Genomic DNA, 14,462 nt, shown 5'->3' with positions numbered 1-14,462 from the left:
CCTCTTTCTCCTTACAAAAGCAACATACAGTAATATCCACCAAAATCTCATGTTTTGTCAAATTAATCTTAGTAGCAATCTTGTTCTCCAGTACCCTTGAGATATAGTAATATGCCCTTGAGAGTTGATTATGCCCTTGGAAGCATTTTTTTTATCAGCAGAATTAACGCAATTATGCGGTCCATCCATAAATGTAGCCTTTATTGCACAGAAAAAAAAACTATCTTTAGGTTACAAATTGAAAAACATAAATATATATCTATAATAAGTAAGGTTAACTCAATTTTGGTACATATCTAGCTAAAATAGAGGTTTTCCGCTATATGGTTTTAAGACATAAAATGCATTTATATTTTCATTTATACTTTAATGAAATACAATAAATTATGGGTTGAAATTTGGAAACTAGAAACTAGACAAGGAGCGTGGATTAAGCTAGCATTAAACAATCCATAACTTCTTTTACCAAAATTTGACTCATTTCAACCAAAATAAAATTGACAAGTTGTAAAATAAAAAAAGTAGAAAATTAAACAAAAGTTGGCTTTCACTCCTACTAACACCATTTCAATAAATATTAGAAAGAAAAATACTTTATTAATTTCCAAAACAACTCAACCCATTTTAGTGAACAAAAACAATAATCCAAGAGCTGAGAGTTGATTATTCGGAAGTGTGATCCCAAGATTTTAGAAAAACGAAATCTGTGAGTAGTGTATTTTTTTTTCTTTTGTAAGTGTCCTCTATCAAGTGTAGGACCAAATATCCTTCCAACTGTGTTTGTTCCATTCACAAGAGCTGAGAAGGGCAAAAGTTCTTACTACTCACTCCAAAAGCTGTTGCTGCCATATCAGTTTTCACATAAAAAGAAAAAGTATGGTTCTACTGCCCATAAAAAATACTATTTATTAAACATAAATATGATAAGTATCAGTTGTCCATCCATAAAAAAAAATCAGTCTTTCTTGCACAGAAAAAAAAAATATACTACTACTTACGTTACAAATTGAAAAATAAAAATATATTTATTGATAAGTAAGGTTAACAAGAAATATACTAAAAATATATAGACTAATCTGAACATGGGCTTTCATGGAAAGGGACATGTACTGTGTTGAGTGCAGTGTTTTATGGGAAAAGAGAGAGTAGGGATCACACTACTTCTAATCAATTCTTTATTCTATTTTTTCTTTCTTTCTTTATGAGTGGGAAGCACCTCAAATACTTCTTTATTTATATAATCTTTCTCTTCAATAAAAAAAAGTCAATCATCTCAATTTTGATACATATCTAGCAAAAATATAGGCTTTCCACTACCCGTATGTCTCACAGGTAATCCTTTTTTTTATACAATATTTGGCTCGTGCAAAGTAATAACATACTATTGCATCTTCAGCAGGTGAAGGTGGTGGCTACACTTATGTGCGCAGATATGCATATGTTGCCACTTCAAAACCCTCCCACCATATTTAACTCTGCTAAAACTGCATGTTCTTAGTTCCTTTTTCCTGCATGTCCCATTCTGGGAAAATAATTGGATCCTTTCAACCACATGAAAACATCGGCAAAACAAACTGAGAATGCTTTTTGTTTCTGCGAAACAGTAACAAGATTTTAGCGGTGGCTACAGTAGGGTTTAAAGTTCTATTTGTTTTGTTATTTTGTCCGGTTGAATGGAGGGTGGGGGTAGTTTCAGGAATGGTAGTTCATCCATTTGCAGGGACAGTGATAAGGATATCTTCTCAAACTCATTGCACAAAGAGGATGATGAAGAGGCTCTCAAATGGGCTGCCATTCAGAAACTTCCCACCGTTTCGCGTATGAGGAAAGCTTTGTTCACTTCATCCGAAGGGGAAGTGAATGAGATTGATGTGCACAAACTTGGGTTGCAAGAAAGGAGAGCTTTACTTGAAAGACTGATCAGAACTGCTGAAGAGGACAATGAGAAGTTTTTGCTCAAGTTAAGGGAACGAATTGATAGGTAAGACTCCCATTCTCTTTTGTTCTGATTCTAATGAAGTTGTCTTTGATCGAAATGCACTCATGGATGGCTTCTCCTACTCCTATCTTGCTTCCTTGGATTGGATGATATCAGAGTTGGAATTGATCTTCCGACAATAGAGGTTCGGTTTGAGAACTTGAATGTCGAAGCAGAAGCTAGTGTAGGAACTAGAGCTTTGCCTACTTTCGCTAACTTCATGGTTAATATTGTAGAGGTGAGTATTGGTACCAGCTTTCATATTTAGTAGAATATGCACCTTGACCTTACAGAAGGAGTTCTAACTTTGTTCAATATTTGGTTTCACTTATTTTCGTTAAAAGGGTTTGTTGAACTCTCTTCATATTCTACAAAGTAGAAAACAACATATACATATTCTCCGGGATGTCAGTGGAATAATAAAGCCTGGCAGGTAATGAAAGTGGTGTTCTATATATATAAGGTGGTAATTAACCAGCACCTTCGGAACCAATATAATGTTTCCATTTCCTACTGTTCAGAATGACATTACTTTTGGGCCCTCCAAGTTCTGGAAAAACCACACTATTGTTGGCCTTGGCAGCAAGACTTGATCCAAAGTTAAAGGTTGGGGCATCCAAGAAAATAATTTTTTTTTATAAAGATATTTCATGTTTTTTCTCTATTTTTTTTAATCTTGGATCTCTAGGTGATATAGTGTTTCTTGATCAGTTTTCTGGAAAGGTGACTTATAATGGTCATGCGATGGATGAGTTTGTACCCCAAAGAACTGCAGCATATGTCAATCAAAATGATCTTCATATTGCAGAGTTGACTGTCAGAGAAACCCTGGCCTTCTCTGCAAGAGTCCAAGGAGTTGGACCTCGTTATGGTTAATCTGCAGCACGAATAATGACTTTTGTTCATGTTCAATGTTCAAAACACATGCTAACATTATACGTGGAATTTAAGTTTTGATTATGTGTATAAATTTTGGCTTTATGCAGATTTACTTGCAGAATTGTCGAGAAGAGAAAAAGAGGCAAATATCATGCCTGATCCAGATATTGATGTCTACATGAAGGTAACAAAGAATGTGTTTTTCCCATTTGACTTTTATCTCTTAGCCTTTTTTATATTGTTGATTACTGATAGCCATTCAAGCCAAAGACAAAGAAGTATGACAGCTTAGCAATGCTACTATAATACCCTGTTCAATTTTGGACATTCCTCTCCTCTTCAACTTCTTGCTATTAATTGCAAAATTTGTCGTCCAGAAGGGTTCTTTTGAAGAAAACATAAGTGATAAATTTGATATACGAAAAGCACAACAAAGAAGTAGCTAATAATTTCAGTTACAATTACAAATAATGTGAATAAAGAAAGTAGAAAAGAATAAACACAGATTTAACTTAGAAAACTCTTCACAGGAAATAAATTATGGGCAGAGGACAAACAGTTCACTATATTGAAAATTGATTATATTATTGCATATAAAGATCCTAGCACAAGAGCATACTAAAAAAAGTTCTCAAAATTATTTCATCACGAAATTGGTAGCACCTCCAAGATTTTTGGCCAGGCCAAAAATTAGGGGCACCAACTCTAAGAGTTGCCTTCTCAATCAGTTATAGGTGAATCATCAGTTTTTTCTTTTTCCATATAGATATTAACTGATTGTGCTTTTGACTCTTAATACTCAGGCTGTAGCAACTGAAGGCCAGAAAGCAAATTTGATAACAGATTACGTCCTAAGGGTATAAAATCCCTTCTTTCTAACGCTTCTCCAATCATCGTGATCCACTCATTACAATATTTTCTTTTAATGTCTAACTTGTATTTGCAGATTTTAGGACTGGAGACATGTGCTGATACCGTTGTAGGAAATACAATGCTAAGGGGAATCTCTGGTGGACAAAAGAAACGCCTTTCAACAGGTAAAACAAAACTTGTTTTCTTTCAATCCCGAAGTCTACTACGTTACATCACTCAATTAAATGAATGTATGTGAGAAGTTTAATCATTATAAACTTATTAATGCAGGAGAGATGCTGGTTGGACCAGCTAAAACTCTATTCATGGATGAAATATCTACTGGTTTGGATAGCTCAACAACCTTCCAAATTGTGAATTCACTCAAGCATTGTGTTCACATTCTCAAAGGAACCACAGTCATCTCACTCCTGCAGCCAGCGCCGGAGACTTACAATCTTTTTGATGACATTATTCTACCCTCTGATAGTCATATAGTGTACGAAGGTCCCCGTGAATATGTGCTTAAATTTTTCGAATCAATGGGTTTTCAATGTCCCGAGAGAAAAGGTGTGGCAGACTTTTTGCAAGAAGTAAGTGTCCTTGTGTATTGTCTGAAAAATGTAATCTGTCTACACCGGTATAAGAGAGTTTTATAAATTTAATTTTGATCATTGATTATTATGCTACAGGTAACATCAAGGAAAGACCAGGAACAGTACTGGGCACATAAAGATCAACCTTATAGATTTGTCAGAGCTAAAGAATTCTCAGAGGCACTCAAGTCATTTCATGTTGGGAGAAGCCTTCGAGAAGAACTTGATAGTGAATTTGACAAGTCTAAGAGTCACCCAGCTGCTTTGACAACCAAAAAGTTTGGAGTGGGGAAATGGGAACTGTTAAAAGCTTGCTTATCTAGAGAATATTTACTTATGAAGCGCAATTCATTTGTTCACACCTTCCGGTTGAGCCAAGTAGGTTTGGAAATTAGAATGGTTCATTTAATTGTCGTGTCATATAATGCTATTATTGTCTTACTCGTAGCTTCTCCCTCCATTTAGCTTGCTGTAATGGCATTTATTGCCATGACCATCTTCCTCCGAACTGAGATGCACAGAGACTCTGTGACTGATGGCGGGATATATGTCGGTGCACTGTTCTTTGGCCTTGTTGTGATTATGTTCAATGGACTTGCTGAACTTCCCATGGTCGTTTTAAAGCTTCCTGTTTTCTACAAGCAAAGGGATAATCTGTTTTTTCCTTCATGGGCATATGCTCTGCCTGCATGGATTCTAAAAATCCCTATGAGTTTTGTAGAAGTTGCCGTCTGGCTATTCCTAACCTATTATGTCATTGGATTTGATCCAAATATTGGAAGGTAAAAGACAACTTTGTGTTTACACATGCTCGTTGATCTTTCTAGTCTCATTTTCTACTTGAACCCTGAAAATAAAAAATAACATTCATTTTATGTTTCCATAATGCAGATTTTTTAGACAATACCTTGTTCTTTTAGTGGTGAACCAGATGGCTTCCGCATTATTCCGATTTCTTGCAGGAGTTGGGAGGGAATTGGATGCAGCTTTAGCACTTGGGTCATTTACAGTGACCTTCCTTTTTGGTACGAGTGGTTTTATCCTATCAAAAGGTACCATGGATACAAAATAGACCACTCCCATGCTTTCCATTATGTTCTACACTAACAATGCATTGTTGTCCTCTTTATGGTTCCAGACAACATAAAAAAGTGGTGGTTATGGAGCTTCTGGATATCACCTATGATGTATGGACAGAATGCTATGGTAAATAACGAGTTCCTTGCGGAGAGATGGAGACATGTAAGTTTAAATAATATATACCTGTATGTCTTCTTTATTATATAAATATTATGATATTTAAAACATATTTTTTATGATAGGTTCTACCTAACTCTTCGGAGCCTCTTGGAGTCGAAGTTTTGAAATCACGGGGATTCTTCATCCAATCATATTGGTTTTGGATAGGCGTTGTGGTTTTGATTGGATATACATTACTTTTCAACTTTGGCTACATCCTTGCTCTTACGTATTTGAGCAGTGAGGGTTTTCAGCTTAAATATTCAATAAACCATATAAGGTAAATCTATCTATTAATTTGTTAAAATTGATTTTGCAGCACCTGGGAAGCAACATGCATTTATAGCCGAAGAACCTGAAAACAATGAAAAAAATGGTGGTATGAGATACAAAAAAGATAACTTCACTGATCACTCAATTAAAGGTACCTCTTCTCTTAACGACAGATAACTTAGTCAACTCTAGGTTTGTAATATTTTCAATTCACATTACGTCTAATGGATAACGCTGGAACTACTTCATAGTGAGAAATGATGGAAGTATATGTGGAAATACATCTTCTCATTCTTTTACCACTGGCTACAGAGGAATGGTTCTTCCTTTTGAACCACATTCTATCACCTTTGATGAAGTAACATATGCTGTGGACATGCCACAGGTAATGTAGAAACAAAATTAAACCATTTGAAAACACATGCTTATATTGTGAATTAAATGTTATCAAATACTTGCAGGAAATAAGAAACCAAGGAGTTGTTGAGAATAAATTGGTTCTTTTGAAGGGTGTCAGTGGATTCTTCAGGCCAGGTGTTCTCACTGCTCTAATGGGTGTCACTGGAGCAGGCAAAACAACTCTGATGGATGTACTTGCCGGTAGAAAAACTTCAGGATATGTTGTAGGGAACATCACAATCTCTGGGTATCAGAAGAAGCAAGAAACATTTGCAAGAATTTCAGGATACTGTGAGCAAAACGACATCCACTCTCCTCATGTTACTGTGTATGAATCCTTGCTTTATTCAGCATGGCTCAGATTGTTCCCAGACATCAATGCTGAAACCAGAAAGGTTGGTATCTAAATTTTATGTCTTTGACACTCATTCATGCTAATTCATTGTAGTTTAACAAAGGCTGCCAACTAGTTTGAAAACTTGAGGTTGCCATGAAGTAAGCATTTCAGCAATACTGCATTTGTCGAGTTTGCAAGCACATTTTCACAGTAATTTGTAAGCGCCAAAACTAGAATCAATTACCATTCATGATTGGAATTAAGTCATAAGTAACAAAGGAAACAATATTATTAGTGTTAAACAATAAAAAAATCACTTGGATGTTTGACGCTGATATATGATTGCAGATGTTCATTGAGGAAGTCATGGAACTTGTGGAATTGAAACCACTAAGGCATGCATTAGTGGGATTGCCAGGTGTTAATGGTCTCTCAATAGAGCAACGTAAAAGGTTGACAATTGCAGTTGAACTTGTAGCAAATCCTTCCATAATATTCATGGATGAGCCAACTTCTGGGCTAGATGCAAGAGCAGCTGCTATTGTCATGAGAACGGTTAGGAACACGGTAGACACTGGAAGAACAGTTGTTTGTACCATCCATCAGCCTAGCATAGACATATTTGAATCATTTGATGAGGTGAAAAACAAAATAAGTGTACCAAGTTTATTCTGCTTTCCGTAACCAAGTTTCTAACCTTTTGTCACTACAAAATGCAGATTTTTCTAATGAAGCAAGGGGGGCAAGAGATATATGCGGGGCCACTTGGACGTCGTTCTTCCAATTTAATTAGTTACTTTGAGGTGAAAATATAAATGCTATGAAAATGAGGAATACTGAACTCATGTTTTGCTTCAAATCAATCTTCATGCAAAAGTTTCACTCATGTCACGCTTTTATTATGAAGGAAATCCAAGGTATCGGTAAGATTAAAGATGGCTATAATCCAGCAACATGGATGTTGGAAGTCACAAGTTCAGCAAAAGAAAAGGATTTGGGGATTGATTTTGCCGAGGTGTATAAAAATTCGGAGTTATACAGGTATTTACAGTTGTATAGTGTAATAAAAATATAGACTCGAAAGTAGTAAGATAGAGAGCACTTAAGGTCTAAAAGGCCAATATGTTTTTTTATTATTAGAATTATTTTCAGTTCAGAAGTAGAGTGGTTGTTGATATATGGTCTTTGTCATTTATCTTAGGAGAACTAAAGCACTTGTTAAAGAATTAAGTACTCCATCTCTGGGTTCGAAAGACCTTTATTTTCCTTCAAAGTGCTCAACTTCCTTCTTCACCCAATGCATGGCTTGCTTGTGGAAACAACATTGGTCTTACTGGCGCAATTCTCAATACACTGCTCTAAGATTTCTATTCTCCACTATTGTAGCTGTTTTGCTTGGAAGCATGTTTTGGAACCTTGGCTCCAAAATGTAAGATCAAACAAGAAACTTTGACATTCTCATTTGTTTTGTTGCAACTATTTCATCAAACATAAAACTTCCCCATCAATTATTGCAGTGAAAAGCAACAAGATCTTTTCAATGTCATGGGCTCCATGTATGCTTCTGTTCTCCTTCTTAGTATGAAGAATTCTGGTGCAGTGCAGCCAGTAGTTGCTGTTGAGCGGACAGTCTTTTACAGGGAGAGAGCAGCTGGAATGTATTCAGCTTTTCCATATGCTTTTGCCCAGGCAAGCAATTCCACTTTCTAAATATATGTCTTTTATTTGAGTGTTATTTGATCCTAAATCATAATGTTCACAACACTTAATATAGAAAATAAAGGAAAAATAAGTGATCTCAATCACTGATTAAAAGCTAACTGTTAATATTATGTATACATGCATAAAAATCATGAATGTCTTGGAAATTTATTCATTAAGTTTTCCGTCAAAAACCAGGATTAGTTACTTCAACCTCTAAACTCTAAAGAAAGTAACTCCTTTAGAGTCAAATCCATAATTGATATCTTGTTTGTATTAGTAATTAAGGTGATTATCACCAGAATTTGAAATTATTACTTCTATTTACCTCTACATTCCTTCTTTCTTATCTATATTTCTGATATTTCTGTTGCAGGTTCTGATTGAGCTGCCGTATGTACTTGGACAAGCTGTAGTCTATAGTATTATAATTTATGCAATGATTGGTTATGAGTGGACTGTGGCTAAATTTTTGTGGTGCCTATTCTTCATGTTCTTTACCTTCCTGTACTTCACCTACTATGGAATGATGGCAGTGGCATTGACCCCTAACCAACACATCTCCACTATAGTTTCTTCAGGATTTTATGCAGTGTGGAATATCTTCTCAGGATTCATAATCCCACGGCCTGTAAGTTTCATCTTCCTTTCATATTTATTGCACAATAGATTGATACTCTCCAAGCATAGAAGGTAGCAAATTTATGAGAAATATTCCTTTTTGGCATGGTCTACCAGAGGATCCCAGTATGGTGGAGGTGGTACAGTTGGGCAAATCCAATTTCTTGGAGTTTGTATGGTTTGGTGGCTTCACAGTATGGAGATATAAAGCAAAGCATTGAATCCAGTGATGGGACAACAACAGTAGAAGGCTTTGTGAGAAGTTACTTTGGTTTCAAGCCTGATTTTCTTGGAGTGGTTGCAGCTGTGATGGTTGCATTCACAGTAGTTTTTGCATTGGTCTTTGCTATATCCGTGAAAATGTTTAATTTTCAGCGGCGTTAGAAAACCATTCAAGTATTTCGTACGGAAATGTTCAACGTAACATTTGTAAGAAAATATCTTCATACTGACTAATATATTTTTCTATTTATCAATTAAGTATATCATAGTCCGATTATGAATTTGGCATCTCTTAATTGTTGAAATAGTTTCCTAGAAATCAGAGTTGATTCCGAAAAGGACGAAAGAGAGGAATATTCACTCTTAAAATGAACTAACAAAAATGAAAAAGAAAAAAAAAAACTTCATTAATATCACAGTAAAGTTGTTGTTATGATCCATCTTTCCTTTCTTTCGGTCTAAGCTCCTATCGACCACGAGTTGTGCCTTTCATCTCTCACCAACCATGATGAAACAATTTCCTCTATGTTTTTTCCATTGCACCAGTGTACGTTGGCCTTATCTTTTCCATTTTTTTCTTCTTCTTGATTTTGAAAAAGAATACAGAAGATAAAGAAAAGAAAAGAGAAACTTACTATTGAAGTAACTTTACAAAGAAAGAGTAAGGTCACACGTGACCCATCTAATACTGATAGGACAGAGATTGTCTATCACAAACTAGACGAGGATTGTCTAATTTTTTTTTTTTATCAGCAATAAATAAATAAAATTAAGAGGGATACTTCAGGGGTATCCCAACCCGTATACATCAACCACATAGTTACTCTCCCTTTTTAGGGGAGACAACCATTGTGTGGCATAACCTGCTTTAAAAAACTGTAAGCATAGAATAACAAACCAATTTGCACCCTCATGACAGAGGACCTACACAGTTATGACAGCTGCCTAAAAAATGCTACATAGACGCAGCAGTACATTATACACCTTTGCATCCAAACACCGCTTCACCACCTTGGCCTCACCTGCACCCTTACCTACATCCACAACCTATACTTCCTACCAAAAGATGAATGTAATATAGTAAAGTATTCTTGTTCTTCTCGATCAGAGCAGAAACCCACAATGGTGGCCATTTGTGGTGGACCCGTGAAAGGAGTTCAATTTCAGATGAGGATCGTCTAGTGTATAGAAGAAGAAACCGAAAAAAAAAAAGCAAAGTTCATTGAGAAGCGAAAATAGCCTTTTTATTTCAGCAAGAATAGTAACTTTGCTTTTGTACTCTGCCTTGGTACTATTACAAGAAACCACTTTCTGCTTGTGCGAAGACCAAAAGACAAGATTAGACCTAAAGTAGATGCAATACCCAATAGTTGAATTGCGATCATCCAGATCAAAATCCCAATCAACATGACTAAAACCCAAAATGTGAAAGTTGTGGCACTTGCAAATGAGAAGACCATTTTTTCTTTTATCAGCAAAAATATAATTAATTTAAAGGGGACACTTCAAGGGTGTCCCAACCCTTATACAAAAAACCAACAATCCAACCATCATGCTTACAAATCATATTGCAGAATTAAGCATAAAATTTGCAGGACTCAACATACAAAAAGTGCATAGAAAAGGATAGATGATTACAGATTGCTTCCCTTTTCCTAGTTGAGCATGCGCTGGAATAGAACAGCTCACAAGGACAGCAAAAAATCTACACCATTAAAAATCTTCTAGCACTCCAGCTGCTCATCATGATATCTGCTATAAAATGGGTTTACGAGTCTACTTAATCCAGTTGATTGGGTCCTTAATCCAGTTGATTGGGTCCTTAATCCACTTATATGCATTACGAGTTTCAAGTAATTTTTCCAGGATGGGAGCAGAGGATGGGTAGGGGTGCCTATGATGACCCAAGGACAATTCAAGCAAGCTGAAATGCTTGGAAAGGGATGCGTTGGTGTTGGAGGTCGGAAAGTGATAGGGATCTTGGGAGAAGTTGAGATAGCTCTGGTGCTGTAATAGGCTTTGAGAGTATGCACTGCTTTGAGAAGTGCACTATCCTTCACTCAATCTATTCTCACCCACATGTGAGCTGGCGTAAACATCACTGGTATAGGTGTGAGAATGCTGGAACTGGGTTAGTGGTGCAGGACAGGCTTGCTGGAGCTTGGAGGCTGCACATCGTGTACATACATCTACGGGTTTTTGGTTTTACTTGGCATGGGTAAGTTGGAAAAGGCTACAACAGAGGAAGATATGGAAGGGTGGAGTACGGAAGGACAACAGTAGGTGTATGTAGGTGCTGGTTTTGGACGATGGTTTTTGGTTTTTATAGAGGGAAGGGGTGGTCTTGGTAGAACATGCAGGGGTAGAAATGGGTGAGGTGGGTTGGAGTGCAAAAGAAAACATCACTTTTTGGAGTCTGCTGCAGATGAGAATTTATACAAGCACTTTGGTGTTTGCTGTTTTTGCTGCAGTTGTGATTTTAAATTTTCGGGGTACTTGCTGTTTTCTTTACTGCTAATGAGGTATCCTTAGGATTTTTTTTTAAAGGTTAGATCATAAGCTAAGAGCACCCTTCTCATGATTGCATGGAGGATGGGTCTAGTGGGTTTGTGAGCTCAATCCTGCTGCTATGTTTCTTTTCTGCAGGGTTTATCTTGTATCTATCGCTGCAGGTATAGCCTCTTTATGGCTGCTCAGCGGTATAATCAGTTTGTGGTTTGTAAACGGGTTGGGATACCCCTAAAGTATCCCTCTTAATTTAATTCATTCATTGCTGATCAAAAAAAAAATCTGCTATAAAATGGTCCAACCTGCCCTGCATCACTAGGTCTGCATTAACCCAGCACCTGCAAAGTTGGCTGCGTCACACCAGAACAGCACCTCACAGGCCCCTCAAGATAGAACTGCTTCACCATGATCAATAGATTGATCTCTGTTACACTTCCAAACTGCAGCCTCGTCTCGTCATCCTCGTCATATACACTTCGTACTTCCACGTAAATTCTAAAGGATACTTGCAACTCTTAGATTGTAGTATTAGTGAAGAGAATTCAGTGTTTCACCAGACTTTAAACTGTTATCTGCAGCTTGATCATGGATAAAAGTACTCCACCACATCCACGAGTACAAGAAATTAAATAATTTCTGTAGGATAAGCCTCATAGGATGCTTCAAACAAGGAAAGATAATCTCTTGGGGGAATCTTGTAGCTTAACGAAAAACTTGGTGTACCAACACCTACAATCATGCATTTCAATCTTTCAAAAGAATATACCTTCTTAGTCCCTTGTCACCCACTCACGTAAACTCTCAGCAGTGGTACTAGCTTTCCTGAATAATTAAAAACTCCATTCCATTCTAGCAGCAACAATCGAGCTTCCTCAGAAGATAGTTCTTCTGAATTGCTACCCCACACCAACAGCTCCTGCATCACCCACCTTCCACCGCTTCCTACTTGAATTCTCGCCTCTGCACCCTTTGCAAGTTTCTCATCCTAAGCTGAATCTGCTCATCATCTCTCTACTCACCATAGCCTAACCTCTGAGTAAATGGACCTGCATCGGGATTTTTCCACTACAGGCACCAGACCAGAGCACCAGCATATACCTCATACTTCTCCTCCAGCAACTTTCGTTTTCTGCACCCTGCACATCTGCACTTCCCCTATTTTTTTACTCCGTCTCAGATACAAGTTCAGAATTGAAAGCATAACAAGTCCTTCTGCTACCCTGGAGACCCTTTGACCGCCATCTGACACTCAATCTTCTAATGCATATAAGTGGGTTCAGGACCCAATCCACAAAAGAATAATTGAAAGTGTGCACCCTATGCTTCATCCACAACCACAACTTGAGTTGTGCCATCTAGAATATTTCTTCCGCATCTACTACCCCTTGTTTAAATACTATAGAGTTCCTTTTCTCCCAAATACACTCACAATAGCTGCCCAGACACCTTTCCATACCAGATTTTGGTTACTACTAGCCTGAATCAAATGGAAATTCTCAAAGTGAGTCTTTAAAACATTGTGTTGGACAAATAAGATACCAATCCATTTGAAGCACACCGACCATATCCACTGAGCATATTTGCATTGTAAGAAAAGATGTTGATAGGATTCATCCTTAGCCTGACATAATGCACACAAAATTGTGTTCATCGTCACCCCTCTCCTGCTCAAACACAATGTTGTTGGCATTCTACCCAGAAGAACCCTCCATGTTGTGATCATCATATTGGGGAGTGCTTTAACCTTCCATGGGAACTTGAAAAGATCGTGATGAGGCCCTCTAACATGCTTAGCTAGACATTCATACGCTGAATACACAGACAACACCCCTGATACTTCACTCCCCCACACCCGGCGATCCTTCTCTTCCCTATTCATAATGGCCCTAGATATATACATTACCAGATCTGCTTCCATCATGGATTCCCACTCAAACCTGACACGTCTCCACCTTAAACTCCACCACCATACAGATTCTTCCCATACACCTACCTCTTCCACCTTTTGACCCTGATTTAAAGACAGTGAGAACAACCTAGGGTATAAAGTTTTGAGGTTGATATTGCCAACCCACACATCCTCCCAAAATCTAGCTTTGTCTCTACTTCCTAGTTTCCAACCTAATTCTTCTTGAAACCAGCCAAAACCTCCTCCCTCCCTACATACTTTAGATAAGTCTCTCCACCACCAGGATTGGTATTTCACTTGTGTTTGGGAACTTTCTAAGTCCAACCCATACTTCGAGACCAGTAACTCCTTCCACCTCCCTTTCTCTTAAGATAAAAGGCACCATATCCATTTAGCCAGAAGAGCATAATTAAACTTTCGAATATCTCTGCAACCCAGGCCACCCTCCCCTTTCGGTTTACACACATTTTCCCAGCTTACCCATGATATCGACCTTTTCTCCTTCCTCCAACCCCATAGGAACCTCCTTTGTATAGTGATAATGCTTTTGCAGACAGATTTCGGTGTTTTGAAAAGGGAGAGTAGAAAAGAGGTACAACAGTGATAACAGACTTAACTAGGCATATTTTCCCTGCCATCGACAGGAATCTCCCTTTCCACACATTGAGTATAGCCTTTAGCTTGTTTAGAATAGACTCCCAAAACTGCTTCTTCCTTGGGTTTCCTCCCACTTCTAGGCCCAAATACTTAAAAGGTACTCCCATCTGAGCGCAATTCAGAGTTTTTGTGTAGCATGCAAGAGTGTTTCTATCAACATTGATGCCTACTAGCTTTGATTTATGGAAATTAGTCTTCAAGCCTGAAGCTAGCTCAAAACCCCTGAGAATTGACTTTATAGTCACCACATTATTGAATGACTTCTCACATAGGAAGAAAGAGTGTGTCATC

General features: G+C 37.5%; 1 protein-coding gene across 3 annotated transcripts; it reads left to right on the top strand.

The window, feature by feature from the left end:
• The first annotated feature begins 1,266 nt into the window (after positions 1–1,266).
• Positions 1,267–9,378, top strand: LOC137814341 (pleiotropic drug resistance protein 1-like). Of its 3 annotated transcripts, XM_068617028.1 has the most exons (25): positions 1,267–1,332; positions 1,400–1,981; positions 2,096–2,216; positions 2,323–2,411; positions 2,500–2,584; positions 2,690–2,849; positions 2,965–3,041; positions 3,661–3,714; positions 3,804–3,894; positions 4,001–4,302; positions 4,402–4,683; positions 4,771–5,087; positions 5,197–5,357; positions 5,444–5,547; positions 5,628–5,784; positions 5,864–5,968; positions 6,069–6,202; positions 6,279–6,611; positions 6,902–7,192; positions 7,273–7,356; positions 7,461–7,594; positions 7,755–7,982; positions 8,071–8,242; positions 8,631–8,885; positions 8,993–9,378. In XM_068617028.1, exons 2-25 carry the CDS (start codon positions 1,674–1,676, stop codon positions 9,257–9,259), a joined length of 4,311 nt encoding a protein of 1,436 aa, XP_068473129.1. In that variant the 5' UTR covers positions 1,267–1,332; positions 1,400–1,673; the 3' UTR covers positions 9,260–9,378. The 3 variants fall into 3 exon arrangements, with proteins under 3 accessions (XP_068473129.1, XP_068473128.1, XP_068473130.1); XM_068617027.1 differs by having other exon boundaries at positions 1,276–1,332; positions 2,500–2,849; XM_068617029.1 differs by having other exon boundaries at positions 1,331–1,981; positions 5,197–5,330.
• The last annotated feature ends 5,084 nt before the right edge of the window (positions 9,379–14,462 follow it).

Source organism: Phaseolus vulgaris, chromosome 1 (assembly GCF_000499845.2).
Source record: "Phaseolus vulgaris cultivar G19833 chromosome 1, P. vulgaris v2.0, whole genome shotgun sequence".
NCBI classification, from domain to species: domain Eukaryota; kingdom Viridiplantae; phylum Streptophyta; class Magnoliopsida; order Fabales; family Fabaceae; genus Phaseolus; species Phaseolus vulgaris.
Note: the sequence above shows the minus strand (reverse complement) of the source record. Positions and strands in the feature narration are given on the sequence as shown.

Bases quoted from the DNA above. Each gene is read 5' to 3' on its own strand.
- LOC137814341 (XM_068617027.1), top strand. From the start codon at position 1,674: ATGGAGGGTGGGGGTAGTTTCAGGAATGGTAGTTCATCCATTTGCAGG. The intron at 7,193-7,272 runs GTGAAAAACAAA...TACAAAATGCAG, and splicing joins TATTTGAATCATTTGATGAG to ATTTTTCTAATGAAGCAAGG. The intron at 8,243-8,630 runs GCAAGCAATTCC...TTTCTGTTGCAG, and splicing joins TTCCATATGCTTTTGCCCAG to GTTCTGATTGAGCTGCCGTA.